At 47.8% G+C, this 12,337-nt stretch overlaps 1 protein-coding gene across 1 annotated transcript in view; it reads left to right on the top strand.

Annotated features, from left to right (window-relative positions):
* AUTS2 (activator of transcription and developmental regulator AUTS2) overlaps nt 1–12,337 on the top strand; it is a 983,370-nt gene that overhangs the window by 891,997 nt on the left and 79,036 nt on the right. Inside the window, 1 exon segment of the mRNA XM_038375820.2 lies at nt 6,498–6,546. Coding sequence (XP_038231748.1) covers nt 6,498–6,546 — 49 coding nt within the window.

Below are 12,337 nucleotides of genomic sequence, written 5' to 3'. Positions count from 1 at the left end.
TATTAGGTAGGTAAGTGCTGGAGTCAGGGTGGTGGTGGTGGGCAGTTGAGCAGGGCTAGGGTCAGGCTGGTGTGTAGTAGGACAGGGCAGGCCTAGGACTAGAGAGGGGAGCAGGTGTGTTTAACCATACTGGGAAAGCACAGGGTCGGATGGAGTGGAGGCACAGGGAAGACAGGCTGGGATACACTGGGCCAGGGCCCGGAGAGGTCAGGCTGGGGCGCAGTGGGGCAGAGCATGGAGAGGGCAGGCTGGGGTGCAGTCGGGCTAGGTCGCCAGGCTGGGGTGCAGTGGCGTGGGGTGTGGAGAGGTCAGGCTCGGACATAAGTGGGCAGGGAGCAGGGCGGCCAGGCTGGGGCGCAGTGGGGCAGGGCTCGGAGAGGCCAGACTGGGGCATAGGGAGGCAGGGCACAGTGGAGCAGGGCAAGGAAAGGGCAGGCTGGACCATAGGTGGGCAGGGAGCAGAGAGGGCAGGCTGGGGTGCAGTGGGGTGGAGAGGTCAGGCTGGGGCATAGGTGGGCAGGGACCAGGGCAGCTGGGCTGGGGCGCAGTGGGGCCGGGAGCAGGGCTGCTGGGTTGGGATGCAGTGGGGCAGGGCTCGGAGAGGCCAGGCTGGGCCATAAGCGGGCAGGGCGAGGAGAGGCTAGGCTGGGCCATAAGCGGGCAGGGAGCAAAGAGGGCAGGTTGGGGCATAGGTGGGCAGAGCCCAGTGGGGCCAGGTGGCCTGGCAGATGGGCAGGGCGCCTGCCGGCAAGGCTAGGGCGCAGTGGGGCAGGGCGCTGGGCAGGCCGGGCAAGGGCGCAGTGGGGCAGGACGTGGAGAGGCCGGGCAGGGGCGCAGTGGGGCAGGGCGGTGGAGAGGCCCCGCAGGGGCGCTGTGGGGCAGGGCGGTGGAGAGGCCCCGCAGGGGCGCTGTGGGGCAGGGCCCTGGGCGGCCGGGCAGGGGCGCTGTGGGGCAGGGCGGTGGAGAGGCCCCGCAGGGGCGCTGTGGGGCAGGGCCCGGGGCGGCCGGGCAGGGGCGCAGTGGGGCAGGGCGGTGGAGAGGCCCCGCAGGGGCGCTGTGGGGCAGGGCCCGGGGCGGCCGGGCAGGGGCGCTGTGGGGCAGGGCGGTGGAGAGGCCCCGCAGGGGCGCTGTGGGGCAGGGCGCTGGGCGGCCGGGCAGGGGCGCTGTGGGGCAGGGGCGCGGGCGGGCTGTCAGGCTGGTGGCGGAGCCGGAGGGGCAGGGCGGGGAAGGCGGGCGGGCCGGAGGGGAGGAGCGGAGGCCGGCTGGGGAGTCCGGCTCGCAGCGCGGCGGAGTCCCTGCATGTGGAGCGCTCCTGGCTAGACGCGGCGCGGGGGGCGGCCCTGGGAGGGGGTCCTATGCGGCCGCTCGCCGGGAGCCCTTCGGCAGGAGCTCGGGGGCCGCTCGGGCGCCTTCATTTGTGCGGCGCAGCGCCGGGGGCTCGCGTCCGGCTCAGGATTACCGGGTGCAGGGCCGCGGTGTGGCGGGGCCGGAGCCGATCTCACCCCCCTGAGCCGCTGTTTCCAATGGAATTCACTTGAAGCCGGTCGCCGGAGAGCGAGGGGCCGGCGCGGGGGGGGGACTGGAGCACACCGGGGCGAGCCGCTTTGTCTCCGGGGGGGGGACACGAATCCAAAGCCTTTTTTTTTTTTCCTCCAAAAAGACACCCCCCGCTGCCGTCTGCCCCCGGCCGCCGCTGGGGCCCCCGCGCTGCTCCCCAGCCCAGGGAGGTGTGTGAGAGTCCGGGGTGGGGGAGCACCTGGGATCCGGAGCTGCTCCAAGCGGCTCGTCTCCGGGGCACCGGGCGCAGGTTGGAGCGCGCCCCCCCCCCCGCTCCTGCTCCTGCTCCTGCTCCACATGGTTTTCTTTGTCCTGCTGCCGCTGCTGCTCCATTAGCTTTCCGCGGCCGCTGCTTTCCCCGCACCCGCCCCCCCTCGCTCCCTCTCCTCCCGGGGAACCATCTTGCCGGGAGAGGGGGGCTGTTCCGCGCTCTCCGCTCGCTCTCCAGCCAGGATGGCTGGCTGTGTGCTCTGGGTTCCCCGCCTGGAAGGAATTGGCCTTTGAAGGATTAGTTGGGGTGTCGCTTGGAGACTTTTTTTTTTTTTTTTTAAATTAAAAAAAGAGCCCATCTGGATCGGAGTTCGCTGGAGACTGGAGCACGCGCGTTCACACGCACGCCAGCACCAAAAATGCACTTAGGGCTGTCAGTGGCGCTTTACCCTTTGCGATCAGGTAAATCCTCCCCCCCACCCCCCCTTTGCATTTTGCACTCTCCGCTGGCGGGTTGGACCTGGTTGAGATCTGACAGCCGAGGGGGTGGGGGGCAAGGTCGCACCGGTTCGAAGGCTGTTTTAATGGCGAAGTGTTTTGTCTGCATTTGGCGTTATTGGGGCTTTATTGATCCCCTCCCTTTGGGTGGGGGGGGTTGTTCTCTGTGTGGTTAGAGGGGGTCCTCTGTCCGCAATCACCGTCTCTGTTCCCACCCCACCCTCCCAGCAGGAGGGGGGACTCTCTGGGCAGTTCAAGCATGTGCAATTTCGGGTTCGCCCCAGCCTGGATCCCGCTCTTCACAAACGTCTTCCCTCCCCCGCTCCCCCCCCGCAAGCCGAGTTGGAGGAAGGGGCTCGCGGATCCCCTTTGTAGCCCCTTTGCCTCGGGGATCCCTGCTGGGGGCTCCCGCGCCGAATGAGCTTCATGGTGCTCGGCGCAGGACTGTCGGGACGCGCCCGGCACGGGCGCCGGGAAAGGGCAAGCGGCGTGGGTGGGTGGCGTGCACTTGGGCTGGGGTTAGGATCGCTGCTCTCTCGGGCCAGACCCGGACGGGGGAGAGCTGTGGACAGGTCTGAGGTTGCTGGGGGTTTCGCAGCATTATTTGGTCTGAAGCCTTTGGCTCGTTCCCTCCCTGTTGACATTTGGTGGAGTTGGCGTGTGAGAGAGAGAGAAGGTGATCGGAGGAGGGGGAATGGGGGGGAAGGTGGCCCATATTCTGGGGACTACCGCTGGAAATAGACCACCGCTGCGGGGGGGGGGGGGACGCAAAGGCTCCCTCTGAACATAAGAGTGAGGGGTCTTCACTGCCTAAGTTGGGGCTGGCACTTCGCTTTCCGTGCCCCTCGCTAACCGGAGCTTTGCCTGCGGGTGGAGAAAAGGGCAAATGCGTCCCCGCGCTATTGAGGAGCGAGCGGAGGCGAAGCAGCCTCCGTGTAAACCCGGCGGGTGGGGTGGCCAGGTGCGCGGGGAGCCCGGTTCGGAAGTATCTCATGTGAGAGTGGGCGGGTTTGCAAGCGCTTCACCAGCCTCTGTGCCCAGGCGCCCGCCTCGCCAGGACCTGGTTTAGGAATACATCCCCTTGAATGGAAGTGCATGCCGAGATGGGGGTAGCAGGTGGTGCTTGGTTTGTTTTTTTGTTGGCCCAGAGATTGCTGGCTTCTGTCATTCGTGTTGTAAAGGGCTAAACTGTGCTTGGGAACCGAAATAAGCAAAGTGCAAAGAGGGCGGTTTGGAATCCGCTTCAGCAGCATTTCTCACACTGCCCAAGACAGAGGCTAGAGGATGATGCTCAAAAGAAAAGAGACGTTTTCCTGGCATAGTGCATGTTCTGCATACAGCCTCTCCCGGGTTTCCAGAAATGGGATGACACCACGAGAGACGGTGTCTTTCCATTAACTACCCAGATAGGACTCGAACCGTGGAAATCATCCGGATGGTAGTGAACGAACACAACATTTTCTCATGGAAAGGAAATGTCTCAAATATCCAAGTCAGTCTCCGTTTCTTAAAAAATCAAGGTCTGACAACATACTTCCTCAAATCATCCGTCACTACAGTAGAAACGCTGTCGTTTGGTGCCAATAGATTTTCATTGTCGTCGTGTAAGAGATTTGAAGTCAAGAACACTTGCAGGCGTTGCATTTTAGTGGATTTTTGGCGTTCCTATTGAATGGTTTGTTTTTGGTAGGTGTAGGTGCCACTTGGTTGGGCTAATTCATTATTGTAAAGAAAGTTATAATTGTATAGGAATTAGTTAATTATTGGACCATGTTTGGTGACGATTTTTTTTTTTACTATTAGTTGTGTGCTTTGCTGTTCACCTAATGAAGCTTCATATTTATAAAACAAAGTTGTAACTTGCTGTTCGAGCTAACCAGGCGGTACTTGTCTGTATGCATCGTAACACGCGGTGTTGATGGTTTTTTGGTTTTCATTTCTTTTTTAAGTTGGTACTGTTAGATTCAACAATGCAGTTAATAAGGCAAAAGAGGTGTTCACTTTCCAGTAACCTCTGTCTTTGTAAAATTGTCTTTAATTTATTGTGTAGCCGTGCTAATAATCACGTCCCTAATTTGGGTTGAGGTGTAAAGGTTGTTCAGGCAGAATGTATTATGTACCACATTAGGTCTAACAAATGTCACAGACAGACTTCACAGCGGTGTTTCTTGTGTTTTGCAATGAACCGGAAAAAATTGTCACCTGGATATTCTGAGCTTGGAAAAAAGCCCCCCCCCCCCATCAAGCTTTAAAAAAATATTTCCCTCTTTTCCCATTGTTGGGGGGGGGGGGTTATTAAGAAGCACACACATTTTCTAGGCTATTTCATTTTGAAATGCTGGAATAAAAGAATTTCAAAACCTATAAGCAATTTTTTACAATAAAAGTAGTTCAGGCTTGATTTTTTTTCAAAAGCAGGATGATTTTGGGAAGAACTTGACTTTTAAGGGGAAACTGATTTTAGAAAGGCAGTTGCAGATGAGATCCAGCCTGAAAGGCTATTGTTTTTAATCAAAGAACAGGATGATTCTCACGTTTATGAAAACATGGAAAAATCTCCTAATTTGTTGGAATAATGTCCAACTGTTCTTTAAAACACATGGCTTCCTTTATCTCTTCAATTTGTACTTTATTCCCATATTTTCACTAATTTCAAGAAGGGCATCACTGGATAATAAATCCAGTGTTTACAAGGTATTTAATTAGAAAGAAATAGCTTAGTTTAGCTTTTAAATAATACATACAACATTAATCTGGCAAAATCCATTTAGAATTGGGAGCAAATAGAGCAATTTTTAATAAATAAGAATATAAAAAAGATACTTTAACTTGATGTTAAATTAATGAATAATTGCTTGTTATTACATTATAATACATTGTATATAAACTGACTTGTGTGTATCTCTCTATAGATTTATATATATATCAGTTTATATATAATGTATTGTGTAATATAGTACATGTCTAATACATTTATTTTGCTAGACACAACTTCAGAAATGACCTCCTCATTTAAGTATATATGTATAATTATTTGCTTTCCAAGCCCAGGATGTTTTTAAGCTTTGTTGACTGAATTCAAATGGAAAACAATGCTGTATCAGAGCCAAACACCAAGAAACTAAAAATATTTTACAAATTTTGCAGTCTGTATTTTCCCCCATGTCCTTAATAGAATATTTTCTTAATGAGCACATTTAATGGTATAAAATGTCAAAAAGCGGATTATTCCAAAATAATGTTGTATCTGAAATATGGTTAAATTTTAAGTTTTATTTTTTGTATAATTTGTAAATTCAGATATTGTATAGATTTAAGCTTTGTGTGTGTGTATGTGTGTGTATATACCCATATATGTGTCCACATGCACAAGAGAGACATAAATAGACTTGAACTTCTAAATGTTAGGGAAGTAAGTTGTTGGTGAGGAGAACCTTTACAGGGATATTTTCCCTTGGCTGACTTTTTAACATTTAGTCCTCGGAACAGAGAGACACAGTTCTTTTACATGAAATTTAAATAAGGTTTCAGTTTTATTGATTAAAAAAATTAGTCAGCCTACTGAAGTGAAAATTGTAGTAATAATTATGAAATGGGTATTTTTCAGAGAAAGCAAAGATCAAGCTGGCATGATGGAAAAAATACAAAATAGTTATCAGTTTATGCAGATAGAGTAGTGTCTAGATTATTTTGACCAAAGTGAGTCCAATGCTGAGATATTTCCGTTAAACTTTAATAATGTCGTGTTTAATAAACAGCACATTATAGCAATTCAGACAAACACTGGCCTAAGTCTGAAATGATAAATACACTGGATCTTAAAAGAAGAATTTTTAAAAAGAAAGAAACATACAGAACTGCAAACGCATGAGACTGGAATGAGTAATTCAGAATTATGGTATCTGTCATAGGCTGCAAAATCATTGTCAGAACAAGTTGGGTTGCCTTATGTATCACAGTACAAAAATATATTTTGTGTGCAGCTAATATGTCGAATAAGGAATCATTTTTTAATTTATTAACTAAAATCTTTCCAAATAAATATCTGCACTGCAGGACAGTGAAACACAGCCAAATAGCACCATCTTATGGACACTTTTTTCTGGAGCTGCAGCTTTCATCAGCTTTCTTGTTTTGTCAACCTGTTTTGGTTTTTCTAAGGTATATAAATATACATGCACGTATTTTAATAATATGTATAATGTGTACCTTCTTTTTCATTGGTATTTCAGGCATCTGATGCCAGCTCTGAAAAATTATTCAACACTGTTACAAATAAAGGTAAGACTGCAATCCCCATCATAAGCATATATATTTTTCTACATGCATTTCTTTTCATGGCAATTTCAATTTGAGATAAAATGTAACTTGTTATGCAGGAATGTAGCAATCAGCTTGTTAGTACTTTTTATGTTTCCTTTGGTTTCAGACATGTTCTATATGCTTCAGAATTGCTTTGCTAAAGCAATATAAAATAAAGACTTTAAATAATGCATTGCCTGCCCAGTCAGAATTAATTTAAATAACAATATTAGGGAATAGTTTATTTTACAAATGGCTTTAATTTAAGCTCATTTAAATAACTGCAACAGTTTTCAAAATATTTTAGCATGATTGTTACTCATCAGTTACATGATAGACATGGAATTATGAATAGCCAATTTGTACTGCTGACAGTAACAACCAGCCAGCATTTAGTATTCACAGGATAATAGTAATAAACCATGACTTGCTGTGCCATATGCTTTCTGTAAAGTTAATAAACGATATAGAGGGCCACATTTAAATATGCAATATCCCATTCATATCTCCCAAACAGCAATAGTGACTAATGATTTAACAGTACATTAAAGGAATACTTGCCTTAAATCACAGGTTTCAGAGTAGCAGCCGTGTTAGTCTGTATTCGCAAAAAGAAAAGGAGTACTTGTGGCACCTTAGAGACTAACAAATTTATTAGAGCATAAGCTTTCGTGAGCTACAGTGGGCTTCTGTGTAGTGCTTATTTGAAGCAGCATTGTTGAAAATAATGTGGGGGCGCTTTTCTTTTTGAGGGCAGAGTGGGGAGAGAGTCTTGAATCACTAGCTGTGCCAAGGTGTATAATTCAAAGGCTTTAAATTACATAAAATCTATTTGATCATTTCTCTCAAATCCCGCTCCCCCCCCCCAACACCTGTTCAGTGGCAGTGCATGATAATTGCTTAGTAAGAAGGTATGCGCTTTCAGCTCTAATCTAATACAGTCTTAAATTATAATTTCATTGGAGCACTGGAGCAAGGGTTGAGTAGAAAATACAGGCTTGATTATACTGAAATTTAAGCCTTTTCTGTTATCTAGGTGAATAATTTGGTTGGTGACTTATACTGTGTGCTTCTCACATAGAGCTTTTTTGGTTTGGTGTTTTGGTTTGTCCTGTTGGATCATTTTTAAATGTGAAAAATGCCACATCCTGCCAATTTCTGTACCGTTTGATTCCATAGAGCTGCGGAGGTGTACCTGAGGGCATTAAGCAGCCCCTTATGTTTGGGATTCCCATGCTGATACACTACTTCTGAAATTACTTTGATGCATATTGAATTATATCTATTTTTAATTGCCTTATGGACCTGTCTTCCTGTTTTATGTATTAATATCCTTTTGAAGGACAATCTGAAGGGGTTGGGTTTTTTTGCTCAAAATAGGTTATCCAACTTGGCAAACTTATGCTATCTGTTCTATTTAAATTTGAATTTACAGCCATCCTTCCTCCTCCCTGGAAAAAATAGGTCACCAAAAGAAATAAAAAAAGAGGAAGACTTGTGTGTTCAGGGACCCCTGACCTCCAAACTACATGTGACTGCACCTTTATTTTGCTAATTTGCTGTAAAAAGCTTTGGAATTTGAGTAGTCCTTTCCTGGGATTGAGCCAGAATAGAATAGAAGCCAATCCAGTGAATCAACATTCCTGACTGATAGCCTGTAACTAGGCTGAAGGGATCTCTTCAATTGAAGGATGAAAAGTGATTGATGAAGACTAGGCCTCTGTTCCTCTTCCTTTCGTTTTCTTTTTAGAATCAAACACATTGCCCACATTCTTATTTTTGTTTACTTACCCAGTTTGATTTGTGGCATCTATTAGGTTGTGAATAACCATGCTTGACAGGGAGCCTTTTCTTCTGAGGTACTTTTCTTTGGTGATTTAGTTCCTTTGAAAGGATTAGGGTTTCTTTGTGTAGCCTAAAATCAACATAGGCTTTTCGAAGCTTTGCTTGGGAAACCATACACAAATAAGCTTTTTAGTTGATGGTAGATTATTCCTTTGCCCCCTTATTTCCATCAAAATGGCATCTTTCTTTTCTCCTCCTGAGTTTCCCCTTCAAGCCATATGCTAATTCCTGTTGGCAACATGAATGACAAGGGGGAGAATCAGTGCAAATCCAGGTGCTGAAAAACTAGGCTGACTGGTTTCATTTTGTTTTGGGTGTTTTTTTTCCCCCACTGGGAGAAAGAGATTAAGGGGAAGAGGGTAGAAAAAGCATAGGGGACAGTTTTGTTAAAGGGATTAACATTCAAAGCGCTAAATATCAGGAAAATAATCTCAAAAAGATCCACTGTTTAGAGATAATGTCAATAATTGCTTCCAGACAGGTGCAGGGATTCTCATTATGGGCTGGGGTTTGTTGTTAGTCTGTCCTCTGAGTGTCTGCTGGATGGATGGTTGAGTAGGCTGTCAAAGAACTGTCAGTTTGATGCATTTCAAGTTCAAGTTCTCTTTTTTTGCAAAGTGGGCTGTTTGCTTTAGAGCCAACTCTTCTCCTGTTTTGTCCAGTGTTCCTTTTGCCAGAAGCAATAAAAATCAGTCTAAGAAAGGTCAAATTTGCATTTGGTAAACCACAACGAAAATCTTCAAAGCCCCTGGCTGATTGAACAATCTGACAAGGTATGGCAAACTGACAAGCAAACATTCCTGGTCTGCCTCTCAAATATCCCTCAAAATTATCTACATGCCACACAAATGTGGTGTTCTCTCACGTTTATTATTTTAAAATGTTTTGCGTCGGAAACAAAAGATTGTGAAACTGATACTACAGAAAAAGTTATTTGCACAAAAGGAATGACTCCCACTGCATTTTAATTATTAATTGGTTGTGTCCTTCATTGTGGGTATTTGTCCTATACTGTATTCCCTTTTATTATGTGGTTAGTTATTGTATTACAGTAGCACCCAGAGGCCCTTGTGCTAGTCTCTGTACGGACACACAGCAGGACACAGTCCACGCTGCAAAAAGTTTAGGGCAAAATTTTCAAACCACTTAGCGGTTTAGTAATCTATGTTTCCTTGAAAGACACTGAAAATAGGACTTAAGCTCCTTGGTCCAGATCCTCAAAAAATATTTAGACCCTTCAGTCCCTGCTGGGGAGTTAGATGCCTAAATACTTGCTGTTAAGTAACAGGTGCTTTTGAAAATGTTACTCAGAATCTAAATAAACAAGACAGCCAAAGAGTACAAGAAAGGAAGTACCATTTTAGAAATAGGAAACAGAGGTATAAAGTGATGAAATGATTTCCTCAAAGTCATACAAGAAGTCTGCGGTAGAGCTGTGGCTTGAACTCAGATCTCCTGAGTCCCAGTCCAGTGCATTAACCATAAGACCTGCTTTCTCATTTGGGATTTGGCAGATTAAGAGGTATGTCCATGGTTATAGTGTGCTAGTGATGTTTGGCAGATCTCCCAGTCGATTTCAGTCAGTATGTCTGAGTATAAAAATCAAATCTTTAGGTCAGTGGTCACCAACCAGTCAATCCTAGAGGATCGACCAGTCGATTGCCATCGCGGGTGGTGCAGTGTGGCTGCTGCTAAGGCAGACTTCCTGCCTACCCCGGCCCCAAGCTGCTTCCGGAAGCAGCCAGCGCAGCTCCGCGGCCCCAGGGGCGGGGAGGCAGGGGTCTCCCTCCGCGTGCTGCTCCTGCCTGCATGCACCGCCCCCGCAGCTCCCATTGGCTGGGAGAGCTGCGGGGGCAGTGCTTGCAGAGAGGGGACTGCACTGAGCCACGTGCCCCTGCCCCCCACCCCAGGGGCCGCAGGGGCATGTTGGCCCTTTCTGGGAGCAGTGTGGGGTCGGGGTAGACAGGGAGCCTGCCTTAGCCTCGCTGTGTGCACTGATGACCGGGAGCTGCTGGAGGTAAGTGCTGTCCAGTGGGAGGCCGCACTGCAATCCCTGAGCCCCCTCCCAGAGCCTGCACCCCGAACCTCCTCCTGCACCCAAGCACAGCCCTGAGCCCCCTCCCAAAGCCAGCACGCTGTACCCCCTCCTGCACCCCTACGATCTGCCTCAGCCCAGAGCCCCCTCCTGCACCCAAATTCCCTCCCAGAGCCCGCACCCTCCACCCCCTTCTGCACCCCAGCCCCCTGCCCCAGGCTCAGCCCAGAGCCCCCTCCCACACTGCGAACTCATCGGCCTCAGCCCAGAGCCTGCACCCCCTTCCAAACCCCAACCCCCACCCCAGGCCGGTGAAAGTGAGTGAGGTGGGGGAAAGCAAGCGACAGAGAAGGGGGGGATGGAGTGAGTGGGGCGGGGCCTCAGGGAAGGGGCGGGGTAGATCCTGGTTTGCCCTTAGATTCAAAAAGTGATCTTGGGCATTAAAAGGTTGGAGACCACTGCCTTAGGTGCTTTAAAAGGACATATCAACTTTCCGTTGAGGTCTGAAAGCATCAACATTAACATCATTAATCCTGGCCCATGTACTGAATGTTGTTAACCAAATTTTGTAGTGTAATTTCCCAGAGTAATGAAGTTCCATTATCTTTTGATAACAAATACACTTTAAAGTAACAGTTCTGGAGCCGGCAATTTCTCCTACTGGCTCTGTATTCAATGTATGTTAACCCCTCTCCCCAGAAAATAGCCTTTCCTGTAGGGGAAAAAAATGATTCTCAAACTGTTGAAGTTTTATTCTGTATACTATACTGAAGTTTTCTTTGATCAGGAGCCCAGTTAGGCTGTTACAGCTTTTTATGTTCAAATTGTTTACAGGATGTTCATGTAAACTTTATGAATCCATCTGCCTTAGTGCCAAAGCCAGCTGTCAGGGAAATGTTTAGTTTCTCAGCATGAAGTAGATAGATAGGTGTGGGTTACCAGTTGTCCGTAGCAGCTGAAATGTTGCTCATGGCAAGCTCTGGGTTTTTAGGTTGTTCTGGAGAGAGATTGTCCTCCAGAAAAATAGGCACATGTTCTTGTTTCTCTTGTAGGTCTGTCTGGTACATCATTACTTGAAGACCCCCTGCTCCATCTGTTTTAGCAAGCAGAAAGGGAAGTGAAACAGACAAATATTTCTCTTCCCTGATCCAGTTCACAGGAGTTCCTATGGTGGAAGAGAGGTGCTTCTCTCTCCAGGTGAACCAACCTCACCCCATTTCCCGTAGTGAGTGTAATTGGAATTCACCACTACATACAAAAAGCATGTACACAATCTCAGCATACCTAAGTATAGCAAAAAACCCCCACCCCATACTGGGCAGACAGACAGCCCCCATTTCTGCCCTTTCCCCCTCTCTTCTCAGGAACCCAGAGCAACCTTCCCCAATCTACTCGCCCACCACCACCTTCTCCTCCTTTTTTTGGCTGCCACCTTCACATCTCTGTATATCTACCAGTGGGTGGTGTGTGCATTCCCAGCTTGCTACTTCTGTGCTATGTGTGTGGTGCCTCTGCTGCCCTTGGAAACTATTCAGTTGGTTGGCCAGAGAACTCCAGGAATTATTGTACTGCAAGAACAACTCCCTGCCTGGAAACATTTTCTTTGTGCTTCTGAAGAGGGCTCACTCCCTAAATGGACTGTGATCAAGGCATGTCTTCAAAGGAGAGTTTGTGAATTGGGTCTGTGGGCTTTGGGTCACAAAGGAGTCCCTGATGCAGAATTAGAAGGTGAACTCATCTGGCAGGCCATATCCATGACATTAAATGTTGCCATCCTGTCTGCTAGAGGCTAGGCTGAAAATCACAAACCATTTGATGAGGTTTGCTGTTTTGAAGACTCTAGCGTTCTTGTAATGAGGCAGTGCTGACAACTGGACTAGGAGAAAGACT

The sequence above is a fragment of the Dermochelys coriacea genome, chromosome 17 (assembly GCF_009764565.3).
Source record: "Dermochelys coriacea isolate rDerCor1 chromosome 17, rDerCor1.pri.v4, whole genome shotgun sequence".
NCBI lineage: Eukaryota > Metazoa > Chordata > Testudines > Dermochelyidae > Dermochelys > Dermochelys coriacea.
Note: the sequence above shows the minus strand (reverse complement) of the source record. Positions and strands in the feature narration are given on the sequence as shown.